General features: G+C 40.5%; 2 protein-coding genes across 2 annotated transcripts; one reads left to right on the top strand and one right to left on the bottom strand.

Moving 5' to 3' along the window:
- Window positions 1-3,665: 3,665 nt before the first annotated feature.
- Window positions 3,666-4,622, top strand: LOC306639855 (olfactory receptor 52D1-like; the record flags this gene model as incomplete). The annotated part of the gene is made up of 1 exon (XM_079103551.1): window positions 3,666-4,622. One exon carries the CDS (start codon window positions 3,666-3,668, stop codon window positions 4,620-4,622), a length of 957 nt encoding a protein of 318 aa, XP_078959677.1.
- Window positions 4,623-9,649: 5,027 nt separating this feature from the next.
- LOC306640491 (olfactory receptor 51I2-like) lies at window positions 9,650-10,594 on the bottom strand (the record flags this gene model as incomplete). The annotated part of the gene is made up of 1 exon (XM_079104774.1): window positions 9,650-10,594. The coding sequence occupies one exon, from the start codon at window positions 10,592-10,594 to the stop codon at window positions 9,650-9,652; it is 945 nt and encodes a 314-aa protein (XP_078960900.1).
- Window positions 10,595-22,366: the final 11,772 nt, after the last annotated feature.

Raw genomic sequence — 22,366 nt, 5'->3', positions numbered from 1 at the left:
TTGGATACATAAACTAATTGAAGGAAAAATTAGAACCTTTCTAAGAAATTATCCCCCTGCAAATTAATTTTAACTTATAAAATTTAAAGTGTTCTGTTGCTTTTATTAATGCAATGTCAGTGATATGAGGGAATTTGGCCACTGGATGGAGTCTGGTCTCTCTCAGGCTCATTCCATGTGCATGAAGCAGCACAAGGACCCACGCTCAGCAAAGACAGGTGTTTGTTCAGTGTTCTTCTGCTGTGTTCTTGAAAATCTTAATAATTTTAAAGTGTATTTTCTGAAATGAGGGATAATGGAGAACAGAGTATAAATGTGTCTAGGGCCATTCCTCTCTGCCCATTCCTCATAGAGCATTCTTGATGCCACACGTGCACAGAACACCAGAATCCATACTGTGTGGGAATTCAGTAACTTATGCAATGTTAAAGAGAAGGACAGGAAACAGATTGAAAGAGGAAAAAAAAAAATTAAAAAAAGAGAGAAAAAGAAAAATTTCCAGGTGTTTATTTCTATTTTTCCCTGTAGAAATACCCCTTACTCGTTTCTTTCTCTACCCTTTCTTCTTCATTCCTAAAAATGAGCACCACGGATCAAATCCCTAGAGCAGGACATCTGGGTTTTACATCTGACTATCAGCCAATAAATAAGCACACCTAGCTTGTACCAGGAACAAAGAAGGTTGGAACTCAGAGAAAAACTGAAGATACTTACAGAGCCTACAGAATTGGGGAAGGACCCATCAAACACACTCAGACATCATCTATCCCCCAGATCACACCCACCCAAACTGCACAAGGACACAGATTTCCATCCCTAAACAAAACACTGTATTTAGGTACACTTCACCTGAAAAAACTGCTGTTCCACTGCACACTCACATACCCCTCACACTCACACACAACACCCTGCTACAGAGCTCCAACCTAAGCCCACTTAACCAGTGGATGCATATCATGTACACAGGTATGTTCTTTTTTAAATTTGTTCTTTTTAGTTATGCATCATAGTAGAGTATATTTTGACATATTTATACAAATATGGAGTACATCTTATTATAATTACGATCCCAGTCTGTGGTTGTACATGATAGGAAGGAGGACAGGAATAGGAAAGACAGTGGACTCTCACATAACTTTCTTATGTACATTTATGAATGCACCACAGTGGATCTCCAGATCGTGTACAGCCACAGGTAAGCTCTTGAAACTACCATCCAAAAATCTGTGTTCAAAGAAAGATCTTAGAGTTAATGTATTGATATCTGGGTAAATCCAAGAGGGAAAACTCAAAAATTCAGGCATCATAGTGACCCAGAGAGAAAATGAGCGAGAAAATTTAAGGAGGATGCCCCAGAGTGGGATTCCAGCTCAATGTCTTTTTCCACTCTTTTCTCTGAAAGATAACATTGCTTGCACCTGAACTTTCCAGCACCACCTTTCATAAATCCTCACAGTATAGCAGTCTCCTGACAATGACCACATGAAATATTTCTTTGGGGACAGAAATAGACTGGAAAGGGAATTTGTAGTAATTTCAGCTCTCCACTTTTTACCACTCAAGCTTCTTTCCTCTACGAGTTGGGGTCATCAGAGAAAGTATCTATGCAAATAAGAGGGCCTCTCTAATTTTATCTGTCACTTTGGAGCCAAGTTAATGAGTAAAGCAATTGCAGAATTAGATACTGATATGATTCAAAGTGCCTTGCAAGAATAAGAAGAGGATTCAATTGCTGGCCATATAAATGGACAGTTAAGTGAGGTGCAAATACCAAAGTTAGAATCAGGACACTTGGTTCTAACGGTAATAAGATTTGTGATCTGAATCCTGTTGCTTCACCTCTTTGAACTTGGATTTCCCTTTGGTGATGGAGAGGTGAGAATAATTAATGTACTCTGTACCAACCAAGTATTCTGTTATGGGGAAAAGAGTTAATAAAATGGGGGAAGAAATAGGTTTTAGTGTTCCAACTTTCAACCTTATATACTTTAACCACAAATTTTGTGTGAGACAAGTAGGCTAAGTGTTTTCATTTTCAATTTAGAAATGGAAACCAGAATCTCAAAATGTTAGGATTTATCCAACAATGTTAGGATTTATGCCAAACAGTGAAGGGGTAGGCAAGCTGAGACTGAGATTCCAAGAGCCTTAGCTCTTTACAAAACTAAGAATACAGATAAGTAAGACATTTGATCATGGTTATTTGTTAATCTTGTGTTAGAAATAGAACTGAGGTTCAGATTTCTGGACATCCAACAAAAGTTATTTTCAAGTATATAATAGGTTACTAAAGAAAAATGTATATAATGTTAGCTACCCCTCTATAACAACAAAAAATTCACTCTTCCAGGATGTTTTCACTGTTGGCAACATCAGGAAACTCCACTTTGTCCCTACACCTGACTCTATCAGCAATTGGCATGTGCTGGTGGACTTCCAGGAACATGAGCTGGTGCTGCATACAAGGGAGTGCTGTCTCCACAGTTAGCATGTCTGCTACAGGTCACCATCTCTTGCATAGTACCAACAGGTGTGCTCAAATGACAATATTGACATTCAATCATGAGATGGGTGTATATATATTTTGGTTGCCCAACATTTTTCTGAGAGCTTCAGGTGACATAGAAAAAGAAGTTACTGGGCTGGGAAGATAGCTCAGTCAGTAGAGTGCTTGCCTTGCAAGCACAAGGCCCTGGGTTCGATCCCCAGCACCACAAAAAAGAAGTTACTTGACTTAAGATTGGGTAGATATTTTACAAACATAGGAGTTCAGTGAATAAAGCAGAACAGCACGGAGTCAAAAAGTCAATGACATGTTACTAAGAATTATCAAATTTGATTCTTTAGGGCATGCTGATAAAATTGTTTGCATACAAACAGTGTTGTGGGCAAGGTGGGGGTTATAATGATATGAGGACATAGCAGAACCTCACTCCAATAGGATTTTGTGAAGTAGTGAATAAATCCAAACAAAAAGATGATTAAGTATTAGATTAGAAAGAGAAGGATTCTGAGAGGCTGAGAAACTTGTCTTCAAGTTCAAAACCATGGATGGAGAATACAAAGAAAGAAATTTCCCAAGGCACGTGAAATGGCATTAGGTGAAGAAGGAGGAGGAGGAGGGAAATTTTTTTAAGTGTTTATAGACAAAAACACCAGCAAATTATTTGCAGGATATGGTAGGAAATAAGTCAGGAAGGGTCAAAAAGAGGAGATGAATGGGAGGGGGTGGGCGGAAGGAAAGACAATAGGATGAGAAAAACATCATTACCCTATGTACATGTATGATTACACAAAAGGTGTGACTACTTCATGTGCAACCAGAGAAATGAAAGTTGTACCCCATTTGTGTACAATGAATCAGAAAATAATTAAATAAAAATAAAAATAAAAAAGAGCAGATGAATAAAAACTTACCTTGGTGCTGAAGTTATATAACTCAAAAAACCAATGTTGAAAGCAAGAATAATCACAAAGGGGAAATATGGATTATATGTGGTAGAGTTTTTCAGTTCCTGGTCCTGGTTAATGGAAGTAAATTTTCTTAATCTAAATAGATTATTTCACAGAAAGGTCATCTTTTCATGTGACTCAACCACACGCCTGTTGTTACAGGGTAGGCATACCATCAACCCTTGGAAGGAACTCTTGGATTGCCAGGAAGGATGTCAGCCTCCAACATCAGTGAGAGCAGTCTCCCAGCCACTCTCTTCCTGACAGGAATCCCAGGGCTGGAATTTGCCCACATCTGGATTGGGATTCCATTCTGTGCCGTGTATCTGGTAGCTCTGCTTGCCAATGCTGCCCTCATCCTCGTCATTGTGACAGACAGTGCCCTTCATGCACCCATGTACCTCTTCCTTTGCCTTCTCTCACTCACTGACCTGGCTCTCAGCTCCACCACGGTGCCCAAAATGCTGGCCATTTTGTGGCTCCATGCAGGTGAGATTTCCTTTGCTGGATGCCTGGCACAGATGTTTTGTGTCCATTCTGTCTATGCTCTGGAGTCCTCGGTTCTCCTGGCCATGGCCTTTGATCGATATGTGGCTGTCTGCAACCCACTGAGATATACAGTTATCCTCAACAATACAGTAATAGGCAGTATTGGATTGGTTGGCTTAATCCATAGTGTAGCTTTTGTTACCCCTTTCATCTTCCTGCTGAGGCGACTGCCCTACTGTGGCCACCACATCATGGCTCACACTTACTGTGAGCATATGGGCATTGCTCGACTGGCCTGTGCCAACATCACTGTCAATATTGTCTATGGGCTGACTGTGGCCCTTCTGGCCGTGGGTCTGGATTCCATCCTCATTGCCATCTCCTATGCCTTCATCCTCCACGCTGTCTTTCTTCTTCCATCTCAAGATGCCAGACACAAGGCTCTGAGTACCTGTGGCTCCCACCTTGGTGTCATCCTCGTTTTCTACATCCCTGCCTTCTTCTCCTTCCTCACCCACCGCTTTGGCCACAACCAAGTTCAAAAGCATGTGCACATCTTTCTGGCCAATCTCTATGTGCTGGTGCCTCCTGTACTCAATTCCGTTATCTATGGAGCAAGAACCAAGGAGATTCGGAGTCGACTTCTAAGACTGTCTCTCTTGGGGAGGATCTCAACATGAATTCTAAGTAGACATTAGAGAAAAGAAAAATAAATGGGTAGCATTGCTTCCTAGAGGCATGGATAGAGACCTATGACAAGACAAGACTGGCTTTACATGGTTGGAAACTCTGTAAGGAAGTGGATTGGCCAGATGAGATGGGAGACTGTCTACCACATTAAACATTTTATGTTGCCACAGCTCTTTGAAGAATTCAGAATAGCTCAGAAAGATGGTAATATTCCCACTGTTGTCTCAAAAGTAGCTATGACCTACTAAGGAGCAAGTCAGTTCTTGTTTCTAAGATAAAACAGTTTCATAATAGCATTTATTTCCTATGAGCCTGTTGGGGTCTTAAGCCCCCTTGCTCTTCTCGACCAGCGGCAAGGGAAGGGGACACTCCCCAACAAGGTCAGACCGGGATAGGTAAGGCCGACTGACCACCCGCTCCCAGCCCTGCGGAGGACAATCAGACGCGTCAGGAAGACCCGTCATAGCAGGAACTCGTTTATTGAGGAAATCACTCGGCTTTTATGTAGGGTGGGGGCTAGGCGGGAACCAATCAGCTTAAAGGTCAGCAAGGCATGGGGTGTTCACGCAGGCGAGAGTCCCATAAGACTATATGGCAAGCACGAGCTGATCACGTTCGCAGAACTACTGTTAACCAATCCCTGATGGTGGTCCGGTTCATCGTCATTAACTATTGAAACCGCCTTTGAGACCTTGATCTTGCTCACTCGCCAGGAAGTAAGGAGTCAGCCTGAGTTAGTTAACGTGTCATTAGTCCCAACATGAGCCTATGAGCCAAAAAGAAAAAAAAATGAAAAAGGTTTTTGGAGTGAATTTGTATCCAAACGCCAACATATAGGGTAGCAGTTAAGGACACAAAGTATGAACTCAGAGTTCCTGGGTTTCAATCTTGGTTCCTCTTCTTACTAAATTTGTGACTTTAGTATATTGTAAATGTTTCTATGCCTCAGCTTGGCCAACTGTTAAGTAAGGATAATAATAACATCAACCTCTTAAGGTCGTAGTGAGGAATATGTAAGTTATAAATGTGGAAAACAAGTTACGAATCCTCTCTGACATTACTGAGCAAGTTACAAAACTTTTCTGAGACTTTTCTTTCCATTGTCTCACCTCACAGGGTTACTGTGATAACTATGAGACATGGAAACTCTATTCTTCTTAAATAAACAGTGCTCAAGATATGACCAGTGCTTAATGGAACCACAATTTCTCCATTCATCCTCCCATCCCCATTCTTCCTCTCATCTTCCATTTTGAGGTCCCTTTCCTTTTAGCCATGAAGTCATTCCTTGTACAGAATACAGGGGAGCTGGCTCTGAGTCCAGGTTCTTCTTTTTAAAATTCCTTCAGTTCTTTATCACTCTCAGTTCTAAAAAATGCAAGTCTACCAATACTCCTGCCAACTGTTATTTGCATTTTAAATTATCAGCCTGTAATTCAGAGAAACTAATAATCTAAGGTCACTCCTTTTATATAGATAATATCTCATACTTTCACTAGCATTTTATCATGGAAATAATAAGAAATATGAATCTCAGCTTCCTCGTCTACCAGTTGCATGATTTAAACCTCAGACCTAAATGTCTCCAGCCCCAGGAATGTGTTCATTATAGAGTGGGAAACAAAGCAAGCACTCAATACAGACTGGAGTAGTAAGTAGTACTTGGTGATTAATCCTTAAATATACAAAGGCATACCCTACTTCATTATATCTACATGACTTAAAATACTCCATAGTGATCATCTATTTGCTTATTGGTTTGTTGATTACTATTCCCAACTTTAACACAGCAGATATTGCATCTGTGATGTACACATAACTAATAAGTAATCTATCAATACTATGGGAAAAGTGTCATGGATCATACTAGTGCATGTCATGTTATTTGTTGGATTGACAAATGACAGGCATCTTCATCATGCTGCTGTGATGGGTAGTGAGAAGTTCTCTAGCATAGTGCCTGTTCTAGAGTAGATATTTAGTGATTTTGTTCCTATCCATTTACACTATATTGAGACTGTTCAGATGGAGGTACATCCATAAAACTGGGATGAGCTAAGGAAAGTAGGAAAGTAAGTGGAGAAAAATAATTATTGCCATGTCCACTGGTGAGACAAGAAGAGAAGTGTCATCTCTGGCCACAGGGAGCTTCAAGTCAACCTACAGAGGCAAATCCTTACACAAAGAGCTGTCCCGAACAGGCAGTCATGTCTTGGCACAGACGAACTCAAAGAATAAAGATTAGATGTGTGGGACTCTGAATGAGATTGGAAGAGAAAGCGGGACAGGATAGTGGTGCAGGAAAGAGGCAGCAGAGAGGATATGGAGAGCTTGAGACAGCCTGATACAACTAGAATTCTAGGAAGACTCAAAAGAGACACGGCAACTCTTAGAGTTCTGGGAATGACTTGGTATTGAAGCACACATTGGCTCAGTCTTAATCATTTGTTACTGAAGTCTGAAGTAATGTGAGCCTGGTGTTTATTTAGAGAAGGCAAGATTTCCCAAAGTGACATTTTTCTGATCACCACAACCCATATTTACATCATCTTTCCCTACAGAAGAATAGCATGTTGATATGTGAGCATGCAATAGAAATTCACCTTTTGAGAATAGACAGCGGTCACCAATCCTAGAGAATATGCCAGTGACTCAGCCTGCTGTGTGCAAGCTGACCCTGCCAGGGCTTTAAGCAACCAATTCTTCTCCTGCTTCTCCCAGCAGGGCAGCAATGCTCACACCCTCCTTGGAGGCTCAGCTCCTTAGAACTACCAGGTCACCCTCAGTTGCCTGCCTATTTCTCTCTCTCTCTCTCTCTCTCTCTCTCTCTCTCTCTCTCTCTCTCTCTCTCTCTCTCTCTCAAACATAATATATATGTACAAACAATTAGAAAGAAGATAAGTAGAAAATGCATCTTGCCAAATCTCACTAATAATAATCTAATAATAATTTTTTATTAATTCTTCCAAATAAAATTTCTACAAAAATCCATCAATATTTAACAATAACATTATATGTTAGTGTTTCTCTCCCACCACCAAAACAAACCCTCACCTTCTATAATTACTATTTGGTTGTACTAATAATGGTGATTAAGAGGCAAAGATTGAATAAACCAAAGTCTAATTAGAGTTGCATTTAATGTGCAAATGCATATAAAAGAATAGAAGAAATAGCCCATTTCTGTCTCAAGTTCTATAATATTGATTAATGATTTCTTTTAAAATCTGGTATATAAAGATACTTAATAATATGGATAAACTTCTGGATTTGGTGATGCATGCCTGTAAGCCCAGAAGCTCAGGAGGCAGAAGCAGGAAGATTGCAGGTTCAAAGCCAGCCTCAGTGATTTATGGAGACTCTAGCAACTTGGTGAGATCCTGTCTCAAAATTTAAAAAAATTAAAAGCACTGGGGATGTGACTCTGTGGCTAAGCACTCTTGGGTTTACTCCCTGGGACAAAAAAAAAAGAAAAAATGAAAAGAAAAGAAAAGGAAAAGAAAGAAAAAATTGTTTTTCTCTTATTTTAGCCAGAAATTTGTGATTTTAAAAACTAAAAAAAAAAATATACAGAGAAAATAAATTGATTTAAGCTAGGAGGTATTATTTTTCATTTCATGTGTTTTGAAATCTACCATCGATTACATATGTTTTATTATCACACTTCTTTTTGATAATTCATATTGCAACATTTCTGAAAATAATTTCTTTAATTCTAAAATATATGTACATTATTCTTTTTTTCCATGTTGTTTAGTTGACTTCACAACTTCTACTATATATATCTATGTTGTCATTAGTAAGTTTAGTCTATAGGATTTTTTGCTGATATATTTTTTCCCATGTAATATATCAGAGCTTTATTTGCAATGTTGTTTAGATTTCCAATATTAGTTATCATTTAATAAATACTGTATCAGTTGTAAAATTTCTTGAAATTTTGCCGGGAGAGTAAGGAAAGGATCTTGTCATGTTTTAGATGTGAATGGCAGGATAATTCTTTTATAATTCATTATTTCTCCCTCAATCATCTCTTCATTCTTCAGATGTTTACATTTTATTATTTTCCCAAAAATATCAGTTTAGTCAAGATTTAAATTATTCATAGAACATTCCTCCATAATTTAAAAATATCTCCATACTGTTAACATGTGTGATAACTATATTTTATTTTCATTTGTTTGCATTGTTCATCAGTTTTAGAATCTTGTTAAAAGACCAGATTTTTTCATTACTTTCTCTTTTCCATTCATACTAACTTATGACTTTAAGTATTTTCAATCATTTTCAAAGTGTTTATTTTTTCCTAATGTCTTAAAATGAATGTTTTATTTATTTAATTTTCTCTTTTTTGTCATAAAAGTATAGCCCCCCAAAGTCTTACAAGATCATGAATATTGGGAGAACACATTGTATTTCACATAGTGTGCTATAGTTATTCTACTTTATTATTTTCTTGTAGCTATATACACACAGACATACAATTTAAATTATAACATGAAGTTGGCCAAAATTTAATACTACTTAAAATCTTGATCATTTATTGCAATTTATTTTTTATTACATTTATTTCAGGTAAATAGCATATGGTATAGAAAATAAATACTGGCATACATCCTGATTCTGTGTGTGTGATCTTAACTAACATCTCTTGAATATAATCTTTGATATTGAAAATCCCTTATGCATTACAAATTGCTTCCAAATCAATACTAATTTCCTGTGTGATGATGCATGTTAAAAAAGATATAACCATATTGTGACAAAAGATAGAACTGCTTTTGAGGATATTCATCATTGTATTTAAAAGAAGTAAACACTACAAATTTTTTCACTAAATTCTGGCCCACTTTACCATGAAATGCTTTTGGCTTGTTTCTGAACTACTGCCAGGGGTCATCGAACATCTCATGACAGGAATCCCAACAGTAACATATGTGACCAAAAGGATATTTAAAATCCTTGTCAAAAAGCTTAAATTTGTGGAGTTAAGGAGAATTTTCAACATGTCTTTTGCTCAAAACTTGGCTCCTAGAAATATTTTGCAAAGCCTTCGCTGAATCTCTTTGGTTTTGATAGAATAGATGACAGGGTTGAGCATCGGAGGCACAAATAGATAAATAAGGGACATGAGTGTGTGTACATATGGTGGGGCATGCTTCCCATAGCGTGCAGCCATGGACACGCCAACCTTGGGCACATAGAAGATGAGCACAGCACACATGTGTGACACACACGTGTTGAGCGTCTTCAACCGTTCCTCCCTGGAGGCAATGGCAAGCACAGAACGCAGGATGAGCACGTAGGAGAGGAATACCAGTGCAGAATCCAGGCCAAAGGTAGAGATGACAATGACTAAACCAAAGATATTACTGATGGTGACATCGCCACAGGGCAGGCGGATCAGATCTGGATGCAGGCAGTAGGCATGGGAGAGCACGTTGGCCTTGCAGAAGGGCAGCCTCAACAGAAGGAAAGGCAGAGGGAAAATCATGCAGAAACTGCGGACAATAGCAGACATGCCCATCTGCACCACACGGGCATCAGTGAGCACTGTAGCATAGTGCAGGGGGTGACAGATGGCCACATAGCGGTCAAAGCTCATGACCAGCAGGATCCCAGATTCAATGAAAGAGAAAAAATGAATGAAGAACATTTGGGCCATGCAAGAATTGAAACTGATTTCTCTGATGTGGAAGCAAAAGGTGGCCAGTACTGTGGGCAGCGTGGAGAAAGACACACCCAGGTCATTAACTGAGAGCAGGGACAGGAAGTAGTACATAGGCTGATGCAAGCTCTGCTCCTCCTTGATAATGAAAAGGATCAGGCCATTGCCCACAATGGAGACAGTGTAGAGGAGTCCAAGGGGCAAAATCATCCAGTGCTGGGAGGCCTCCAGCCCTGGGAGTCCTGTCAAGGTGAAAGGAGGCAACCCTGAGCTGTTGTGGGCGTGTCCTCCCATGCTGCACTCCTTCCTAGATGGTAGGGCCACAGGCCTGCAAAGGAGACAGAGGTACACTTATACTCCCTTGCACTTGTGTCTAGCACTCTTAGATAAAACTCTAACTCTTCCTCTGTTCAATTCATGGCTCTCATTTTTTCAAGACAAGAGAGAAGACACTCCTTTGTCACTACTTCCTCAACTCTGTGCCCATTCCAGAGCAAACCACTTGCTCATTAGACCACAACCTTCCTCTTCCCAGTTTTTCATGCTCTTGGGCCTCCACTACCTTGCTATGACTCCCAGCTCCCTAACCCCATAGTTACTCGTTTCCTCCATCCTCTCACCAGATGGAAGGTAAATGCACAGGAAGATGGATGTTCATGGAGTAATTCATCAGGATGTGCTGGACTTCCACCTTCCCTCCCTTTGCATCATTCTATCCATTCAGCTTACAGCACTGCTTTTCTCCCTGAAGAACTTAATTCACTGAAAGTAATTTCTTAACAAATAATTTCAGAATCAAATACTCTCTATTTCTTAAAACCATGGAATTAGTATGTACTTGTCTACCATACAGATTTGCTTTTCATCTGTTTTTTTCTCTGATAATGAAGACTGAGACATAAAATCCATACATCACTTTTCCTCCTCCTTTTCCTTTGCTCACTGCATTAAACAAGATAACAGTTGACTAAAATATTGACCCCAAAGTGCCTCTCTTAGCACCTTTCTCCATTTCCGAGTCAAGATATCACATTATCAAGCCATAACTGCCTCCTAATCTATCCCTAGTTTCTCTCTAATTTATCTCTAACTAAAGTGGAACAAATATTTCTAAAGAAAACTGTGAAAAATGCAATTCTCTTATTAAAACATTAAATGGTCCCTCATTATCAATTGACCAAAATCAAACTCATTAGCCTAGAATGAAGTCCCATTTTAATGTCAGCATTAAATCAACATTTCTCTCCTTGATTCTCAAAATTCATTTCTTCTTTCCTGCAGATACCCAGATCTGTCCACATGCTCTCATTTTAAACCTTAATACAGGATGCTCCTCGAGTTTCCCTGTTTACACACACTTGTTCAAATCATCTTCCATGGCTGATCAATACCAGTAGAGGTGAAGCTCCCCACCCCACAGAGACCTAGAGTACAGCTCCTACTGTGTACACTTCTCTGTCTACCCTGCATTACAGTCTTGTGAACCTTGTGAATAAAAATTCTGTACCACCATTTCCAAAAATTCAACCTTAACTCTTCTTTGTGGTTTCAGTCCTACTAATGCTGTGCTGACTGCAAGGGCTTCATCAGGGTTAGTGAAAATCCAGAGTGAATGGTTATCAGAACTCCTGGGACCAAAGATGTTGTACCTCTGAATATGAAAGGCTGCTCTTCCCTCACCTCCAGCCTCTCATCTGTGTTGGTTGCTGCACCTGTGTTCAAACCACCTCTTCCTTTGTTCTCAGGATGCACTTGTTTTCTTCATGCTGCATCCCTAGGCCCCCTTCCCACTACATCTTTGTTTACCTCTCTATGTAATTAAAAAACTCACCTATTTTGGAATCTTTGAGCATAAGTAGAATCTTCCCACATAGCTTCTAAATAGCCAGGATTTTTTGTACCTTAATAACAATTTTTTTTCTGAGGAAAATATAGAATGTGTATTTACACCAAGGCATGTCCTTCCAAAGTTCAGCCTGATGGAGTATTCCTTTTGAGAGAATAGTGTAGAAAGTAGAAAGCATGGTGGGATTTCAGAGACCAAGAGCAATGGATAGAAAATGCAGATGTGGAAATGTGATGAGAGAGAGAGCACTCATGTAAATAAATAAATAAATAAACAAATTGAAATAGGTGCAGGGTTTTCTTCAGATTGTCATATTGCAGCCCTCAGTATATCTAAGAACAGAATTCCTCAGGACCTGAATTTGGAGCTTCTAACACATAAATTGACCTACCGAAGAGAAGCCTTTGCAGGGAAGTTGCTGTATCTTAGCACTTGGAATTTCTAAGCCAAGAGTAGGTGGCTTATGATCTGAATTTAGAGCTTCTGAAACTTCAACTTACCTACTCGAGAGAGCTCTTACTTTGAAAGGAAGAGCAGAACTGGAAGCTCTGCATGCCCTGCTCATAGCCCACAGTTACCTCTGCCAACTCACTGGTCTGAGCAATATATGGCTGATTCCAGGAAGTCCCTTATGCTGCTTTCAGCTCAGGTGTTCACGGACTTCTGGGAATAGAGAACATCAACAGTGTTCCACACCTCCCTGACAGGTCTTTCATGTCCCATGAGCAGGAATGATCTGAACTTTGTAACTAGACCCTCATTTTAGAAGTAATTGGAAATATCTAACTAGATATCTCAATTATATATCTCATTAGTGGCAGAATGATAGTTATATCTTTTTCATCTAATTCAGTTGATGTCCTGCCCACTCTACACCTATGATCAAACCCACAGGAGTCTGGATAAAAAGAACACTAAGAAGAGAGTTCAAGCCATAAAACTAAGTTTCAGCATTTGAGTTTACTAGAACAAGTGAAATTCTCACCTGGATCATCCATGAAATTGACCCCCAGCATGACGAAAACTGGTTCACCATGCCTGACCAAGCAGAATGTGGTTATATCTCAAATATGTTCCTTTATTAATGAGGTATTGAGAACACAGTACTGTGTTGGTTTCTTCACAAATGCTTAAATACCTAGGCGATAGAGGCTACTTAATAAAGTTCAGCAACTGATTTGGAGTCAAGATTGACCACTTGCCTTGAGAAGGTGGACCTGGCTTTGAGTTCAGATTCTTCCACTGGTCTTGACAAAGTCTCTAAACCACAGTTTCATTTTTCACCCATAGTTAATAATCTCATATCACAGAATGATTGGCATGATTACGAGAGTGACTCTGTGGGAAGCAGGAAGCCCACTGGCTGCCATACAGCATCAGTGGAAGTTCATGGTTGGGTTTCAGTTCCAGAAATTAACTCTGAGTGTAAACACCTAGAGCAGACATTGAGCTATGTGTTCAGACTAATAAGAATAAATACTTGGAGTAGCCTGAAGAACTTAATTACAGGAAAACACTAGCAGATACAGCTGGAAGGAAGAGAGCTTAGTAACAGCAGGCTCACACTTGAACCAAACCAGGGAGAAAGTCACTTTAGAAAGTCCCTCTCGGTTTTCAAGATGGCGGCCTAGAGGGTGGCTGCATTACGTGTTGCTCCAGAACTCAGGATTCAAGAGAGGAGATATTGAGACGCTTGGGACCAACTCAAAGTAGCCGGGTGACTCTCACCCCCTGGGGGGGCATCCCGGATGGGACGGGGGTCCCGGAACGCAGGAAACTTTGTGAAGTAGAACTGCCGGCGAGACGCCCCTCCCCCCGCTGGAGCGCCATAGAGGAGGCCGGCGGCACAGCGCTGGGACTCGGAGCAGCCACTGGGGCTCCGGCGGCTGCCCGGGGGAGGAGAGGCGGGGAGAACTGTGTGGACTCAGGACACCAGGGCCTGCCCTGAGGAGGAGGAGAGGAGCGTGGCCACTTGGATTCGGAGAGACTGCGCCAGAGCTGCAGGCGGTTGCCAGAGGAGAAGCCGCGCGGCGAGCTGTTTGGAATCAGAACGACGCTTCTGAATCCCGGGGCCTGCCCTGAGGACGAGGAGGAAGAGGAGCAGCCGCTTGGATTCGGGCGACTATACGGGAACTACAGGCGGTTGCCAGAGAAGGGGCTGCGTGGCGAGCTGTTTGGACCCTGACCACTTCTGAACCCCGGGGCCTGCCCGGAGGAGTAGGAGAAGGAGGAGAAGGAGCGCGGCGGGTCCTTTGGACTCGCAGTGACTGCATTAGCGCTCCAGGCGGCTGCTCAGAGGAGAAGGCGAGTGGTGAGTTATTTGGTCTTAAAGTGACAGCTCCTGAACACAGGGGGGCTGCCTGGAGGAGAAGCGTGGTGGGACGCTTGGTCTTGAGGGACCACACCAGAGCTCCGGGCGGTGGCCCAGAGGACCCGTGCAGCGGGTCACGTGGATTCAGAGCCACTCAGAGGGACTGCTCCTGAACACCCGGGGGGTTATCTGGAGAAGGAGGAGGAACGGGCAGGGTCACTTCGACTCGGAGTGATTGATTGCCCCGGGCTACGGATGGTTGGTGGGAGGAGGAGGCACGAAGTGAGTTTCTTGGACTCCTAGTGACCGCACCGGCATACTGGGCAGCTGTCTGGAGGAAGAGGCCTGTGGCGGGTCTCTGGGACTCAGAGCGATTGTTCGGGGCCACAGGTGGCTGCTCAGAGGAGGGGCCACGCAGCCAGGCGATTAGGTGCAGAACACGGTCCCAGGATCTAGGAGGCTTCTGGGTGGAAGAGCCGCACAGAGACAGGCTTAGGGCGGAGCGAAGGTTCCAGGCCTATGGGCAAATTCTCTGAGGAGGGGCAGCCTAAGGAGATTCATCTGCGAAGGGTGAGGCTCCCAGGCCCAGGAGGTAGGGCCGGGCCCCTGGAAACTTTGCAGAGGAAGGCAGCCCAGCCCAGGCAGTAGATGTAAATTGAGGGGAACCTCTAGGAGGAAACTGACCAGCGAGACCTCCCCACCGGGTGAGTCTTCCCTGCTGGGTGAGGTTTCCCACAAGGACGGTAAAACCAGAGGCTCAGGCCCAAACAGGCCTTGCCTCAGCCCACAGCCTAGGTCCCCTTTGGATGACCATTGGTCAACAAGTGGAGGCACCTCTGCCCACTAGCAGGGAATATACCCCACCTGAAGGCCACCACTCCTAGAGAGGCAGCTTCCTTGTGGAGCACCGCATTATCAACCTCCTCCAAGACTTCAGCCTACTGAAGGCTAAGAGGGGATATATATAGAAATCTTCAGGGTCATTGTAAATCAACAGAGGAAATCTGCAATATCTCAGCGGTCCACTGATATCTGAACAACATGAGAAAACAAGGAAAGAAAATGCTGCAAACAAATCTAGATGTCACATCAATAAAACCCAATGACAGCATGGCAGAAGAAATGACAGAAAAGGAGTTCAGAATGTACATAATTAAAATGATCAGAGAAGCAAACGAGGAGATGAAAGAGCAAATGCAAGCATTGAATGATGAGATGAAAGAGCAAATGCAAGCATTGATTGATCGCACCAATCGACAGTTAAAAGAGCAAATACAGGAAGCAAAAGATCATTTCAATAAAGAGTTAGAGATATTGAAAAAAAACCAAACAGAAATCCTTGACATGAAGGAAACAATAAACCAAATTAAGAACTCCATAGAAAGCATATCCAATAGGATAGAACACCTGGAAGACAGAACCTCAGACATTGAAGACAAAATATTTAACCTTGAAAACAAAGCTGAACAAACAGAGAAGATGGTAAGAAATCATGAACAGAATCTACAAGAACTATGGGATATCATGAAAAGGCCAAATTTAAGAATTATTGGGATTGAGGAAGGCCTAGAGAAACAAGCCAAAGGAATGAACAACCTATTCAATGAAATAATATCAGAAAATTTCCGAAATCTGAAGAATGAAATGGAAAATCAAGTTCAAGAGGCTTACAGGACTCCAAATACACAAAATTACAACAGACCCACACCAAGGCACATTATAATGAAAATACCTAACATACAAAATAAAGACAGAATTTTAAAGGCTGTGAGAGAAAAGAACCAAATTACATTCAGGGGGAAACCAATACGCATATCAGCAGATTTTTCAATCCAGACCCTAAAAGCTAGAAGGTCCTGGAACAACATTTTTCAAGCCCTGAAAGAAAATGGATGCCAACCAAGAATCTTATACCCAGCAAAACTTACCTTCAAATTTGACGATGAAATAAAATCCTTCCATGATAAACAAAAGCTAAAAGAATTTACAAAAAGAAAGCCAGCATTACAGAACATTCTCAACAAAATATTCCATGAGGAAGAGATGAAAAACAAAGAAGCAAATCAGCAAAGGGAGGAATTATCCTAAAGGAATTGTCAAAAAAAGGAGGAAACAAGTTGTGTCAAACAAATAAATAAACAAAATTTTAAAAATGAACCAAATGACCGGGAAACCAAATCATATCTCTATAATAACCCTGAACGTTAATGGCCTGAATTCATCAATCAAAAGACATAGACTGGCAGACTGGATTAAAAAGAAAGATCCAACAATATGTTGCCTGCAAGAGACTCACCTCATAGAAAAAGATACCCATAGATTAAAGGTGAAAGGATGGGGAAAAACATACCATGCACATGGACTAGGCAAAAAAGCTGGAGTATCCATCCTCATTTCCGATAATGTGGACTTCAAGCCAAAGTTAGTCAGAAGGGATAAAGAAGGTTATTTCATACTGCTTAAGGGAAGCATAAATCAGCAAGATATAACAATCATAAACATCTATGCCCCAAACAGTGGCTCATCTATGTATGTCAAACAAATCCTTCTCAATTTCAGAAACCAAATAGACCACAACACAATAATACTAGGTGATTTTAACACGCCGCTCTCACCACTGGACAGATCTTCCAGACAAAAATTGAGCAAAGAAACCATAGATCTCAACAACACAATTAATAATTTAGACTTAACGGACATTTATAGAATATTCCATCCAACCAAGAGTGAATACACTTTCTTCTCAGCAGCACATGGATCCTTCTCTAAAATAGACCATATATTATGCCACAAAGCTAATGTTAGCAAATACAAGAAGATAGAGACACTAGCATGTATTCTATCAGATCATAATGGATTGAAGTTAGAAATAAATGAAAGAGTAAAACACAGAAACTATTCCAACATCTGGAGGTTAAACAATATGCTATTATATGATGAATGGATAACAGAAGATATTAAGAAGGAAATTAAAAAATTCTTAGAGGTAAATGAGAACAAAGAAACATCATATCAAAACCTCTGGGACACTATGAAAGCAGTACTTAGAGGGAAATTTATTTCATGGAGCGCATTTAATAAAAGAAGTAAAACTCAACAAATAAACAACCTAACACTACAGCTCAAAGCCTTAGAAAAAGAAGAACAGAACAGCACCAAAAGTAGTAGAAGACAGGAAATAGTTAAACTCAGAGCTGAAATCAATGAAATTGAAACAAAAGAAACAATACAAAAAATTGACAAAATAAATAGTTGGTTCTTCGAAAAAATAAACAAAATTGATAAACCTTTAGCCACACTAACAAAGAGAAGACGAGAGAAAACCCAAATCACTAAAATTCGGAATGAACAAGGAAATATCACTACAGACAGGATGGAAATACAAAACATAATTAGAAGCTATTTTGAAAATCTATACTCCAACAAAATAGAAAATTTCGAAGACATCAACAGGTTTCTAGAGACATATGAATTGCCTAAACTGAATGAGGAGGACATAAACAATTTAAATAGACCAATTTCAAGTACTGAAATAGAAGAAGTCATCAAAAGCCTACCAACAAAGAAAAGTCCGGGACCAGATGGGTTCTCAGCCGAGTTCTACAAAACCTTTAAGGAAGAGCTCATTCCAATACTTCTCAAAGTATTCCATAAAATAGAAGAGGAGGGAACCCTCCCAAACTCATTCTATGAAGCCAATATCACACTGATACCTAAACCAGACAGAGACTCATCAAGGAAAGAAAATTTCAGACCAATATCCTTAATGAACATCGACGCAAAAATTCTCAACAAAATTTTAGCAAATCGCATACAAAAACATATTAAAAAGATAGTGCACCATGATCAAGTGGGTTTCATCCCAGGGATGCAAGGTTGGTTCAACATCAGGAAATCAATAAACGTAATTCACCATATTAATAGACTTAAAGTCAAGAATCACATGATTATTTCAATAGACGCAGAAAAAGCATTTGATAAAATACAGCACCCCTTCATGCTCAAAACACTAGAACAAATAGGGATAGTGGGAACATTCCTTAATATTGTAAAGGCCATTTATGCTAAGCCCATGGCTAATATCATTCTAAATGGTGAAAAGCTGAAAGCATTCCCCCTAAAAACTGGAACAAGGCAGGGATGCCCTCTTTCACCACTTCTATTCAACATCGTTCTTGAGACTCTGGCCAGAGCAATTAGACAAACCAAAGAAATTAAAGGGATACGAATTGGAAAAGAAGAACTCAAACTATCCCTGTTCGCTGATGACATGATTATATATTTAGAGGAACCTGGAAATTCCACCAGAAAACTCTTAGAACTCATAAGTGATTTCAGTAAAGTAGCAGGTTACAAGATCAATGCCCATAAATCCAACGCATTTTTATACATAAGTGATGAATCTTCAGAAAGAGAAATTAGGAAAACTACCCCATTCACAATAGCCTCGAAAAAAATAAAATACTTGGGAATCAATCTCACAAAAGAGGTGAAAGACCTCTACAATGAGAACTATACAACACTAAAGAAAGAAATTAAAGAACACCTTAGAAGATGGAAAGATCTTCCATGTTCTTGGATAGGAAGAATTAATATTGTCAAAATGGCCATACTACCTAAAGTGCTATACAAATTCAATGCAATTCCAATTAAAATCCCAATGACGTACCTTACAGAAATAGAGCAGGCAATTATGAAATTCATCTGGAAGAATAAGAAACCCAGAATAGCTAAAGCAATCCTTAGCAGGAAGAGTGAAACAGGGGGTATTGCAATACCAGATCTTCAACTCTACTACAAAGCTATAGTAACAAAAACGGCATGGTATTGGTACCAAAATAGAAAGGTAGATCAATGGTACAGAATAGAGGACACGGACACAAACCCAAATAAATACAATTTTCTCATACTAGACAAAGGGGCCAAAAATATGCAATGGAGAAAAGATAGCCTCTTCAACAAATGGTGCTGGGAGAATTGGAAATCCATATGCAACAGAATGAAACTAAACCCATATCTCTCACCATGCACGAAACTAAACTCAAAATGGATTAAGGACCTCGGAATCAGACCAGAGACCCTGCAGATTATAGAAGAAAAAGTAGGTCCAAATCTTCATCTTGTTGGTCTAGGACCAGACTTCCTTAACAGGACTCCCATAGCACAAGAAATAAAAGCTAGAATCAACCACTGGGATAGATTCAAACTAAAAAGCTTTCTCTCAGCAAAGGAAACTATCAGCAATGCGAAGAAAGAGCCTACAGAGTGGGAGAATATCTTTGCCAATCATACTTCAGATAGAGCACTAATCTCCAGAATCTATAAAGAACTCAAAAAACTCTACTCCAAGAATTCAAACAGTCCAGTCAACAAATGGGCTAAGGAAATGAATAGACACTTCACAGAAGAAGATCTACAAGCAATCAACAAACATATGGAAAAATGTTCAACATCTCTAGTAATAAGAGAAATGCAAATCAAAACCACCCTAAGGTTCCATCTCACCCCAATTAGAATGGCGATTATCAAGAATACGAGCAACAACAGGTGTTGGCGAGGATGTGGGGAGAAAGGTACACTCATACACTGCTGGTGGGGCTGCAAATTAGTGCAGCCGCTATGGAAAGCAGTGTGGAGATTCCTTAGAAAACTTGGAATGGAACCACCATTTGACCCAGCTATTCCACTCCTTGGCCTATACCCAAAGGACTTAAAATCTGCATACTACAGAAATACAGCCACATCAATGTTCATAGCTGCTCAATTCACAATAGCCAGACTGTGGAACCAACCTAGATGCCCTTCAATTGATGAGTGGATAAAGAAACTGTGGTATATATATACTATGGAATATTACTCAGCCATAAAGAATGATAAAATTATGACATTTGCAGGCAAATGGATGAAATTGGAGAATATCATGCTAAGTGAGATAAGCCAATCTCAAAAAGCCAAAGGACGAATGATATCGCTAATAAGTGGAGGTTGACACATAATGGGGGGGAGGGAAGGGTTAGAGTTAGGGTTAGGGAGGGGGGCAAGTATAGAGGAAGGAACTACTGTATAGAGGGTAAAGAGGGGTGGCAGGGGTGGGGGGAAGGGAAAAAAATAACAGAATGAATGAAACAACATTGCTCTATGTAAATTTATGATTACACAAATGGTATGCCTTTACGCCATGTACAAACAGAGAAACAACATGTATCCCATTTGTTTACAATAAAAAAAAAAAAAAAAAAGAAAAAAAAAAAAAAAAAGAAAGTCCCTCTCACATTTCCAGTGTTCCTGAAAATGCAGGTACTTTTCAAGAATCCCTTCAGAGATAAATCAGAAATAGGATTCAGTGACTCTAGTAAACTCTTAGATCTTCCCACAGTCACATCAATCTCATGCACACAGGTCAGGAAGCTGTAAGGCCCCCAAAAAGGAAACCCCAACTCTGTCCCATGGATGGACGGCAACCCCAATCAACCGCAGGAGGCGTCACTTGATGCAAACCGCAAGAGGTGTTTATTCCAGCGCGCTGGGACCCAACTCAAGGAGTCGAGTCCCTAGCAGAAAATCTTGTAGGTTTATAAAGGCAGAAACCACACATCGGGAGGGGTCGCACATGAAAGGGAAAAGGGGGACAAAGCTGCCGGGAAATTTCAAAGGGGGTCTGGGTTTGCTGATAACATACAACATGTTTCACAATGTTTTACAACAGGCTGTAGATTCTGGTCAATAGTTTCTGGTAATCCTACTGTTTGAGCACTATCTAGCTATCTGGCTCAATTTGTTACTCTCTGTTTGGGGCTGTTTCTTGGAACAGCTTTAGGGGCTTTGTTCCCATTACTGGGAGGGTGACCTTAGGGAGTTGAGACAATGGGAGGGAGACCTTAGGGATTTGAGATAACTGGGAGGGTGACCTCAGACAGCTTAAAAAAATGTCCATTCTTTCAGAAGCCACCCTCAACCTGCTCAGTACACAGGGATTTTTCAGAATTCAGTGTCCACGGTTCCTTGTTCAACGTCTTTTTCTTTAACTTTTCCCATATGAACACAACACAACAACAACAACAACAAAATTTTTTTCAACTGTCACAGTGCCTACATTCAAGGTCTATGGAATAAGATGAATATAACACAAGTAATAATAAACCTGGACATGGTATTAGTCATGAGGTGTGTAGGTGAATAGGTATATCAATTCATAGTTCAATTAATGCAATGATGAAAGACACAGAGAAAATGTTAAGGCAGAACAAAGGACAACATGCAATATTCTAAGGCAGTCATAGAAAGTTTCCAGGTCACTCAGTAGTGCTGTCATCTCTTCAAGAATAAGTGAATATTACTGAGTGAATATTACTGAGGTGAATGAGGCTGGCAGAATGCCCCCCAAGTGATGCCTATGTTCTGAACCTATGAATATGCCATTTCATGAACTTTGAAGACTATTAGATTATGCACCATGAGATGGGAATTTTTTTCTTTTTCCTTTTGGATGATTCAGGTGGACCTAATGAAATCGCACAATCCCTTAACAGCACAGAATTTTCCAGGCTAGAGTCACAACAATGAGGCAGATGAGTCAGGAATTCAAAGCATGAGAGGCACTCAGTCCATCACTACTTGAAGGATTCAATTGGAAAGCGTGAGGATTAACATGGACAAAGCCACAACTGAATCCTTTGCAAAGGAATGGAAAACCTCAGCCCTACCACTACAGGGAACTGACTTGAACCAACAGCCTAAGTGAGCTTCAAAGCAGATTCTTCCCGAAATTTCTGACTTACAGAAATTATAAGAGATTTTGTCGTTGTAAACTGCTAAATGTGTGATCATTTCTTACAACAGCAGTAGAAAGCAAATACATTAAGCCTTAGGCGGCAGGAAGAGGAAGGCAGAGAACAAAGAAGTGTCATTC

The sequence above is a fragment of the Sciurus vulgaris genome (assembly GCF_902686455.1).
Source record: "Sciurus vulgaris genome assembly, chromosome: 11".
Lineage (NCBI taxonomy): Eukaryota > Metazoa > Chordata > Mammalia > Rodentia > Sciuridae > Sciurus > Sciurus vulgaris.
The sequence above is the reverse complement of the archived record's forward strand: the minus strand, read 5'-3'. Positions and strand labels throughout refer to the sequence as shown.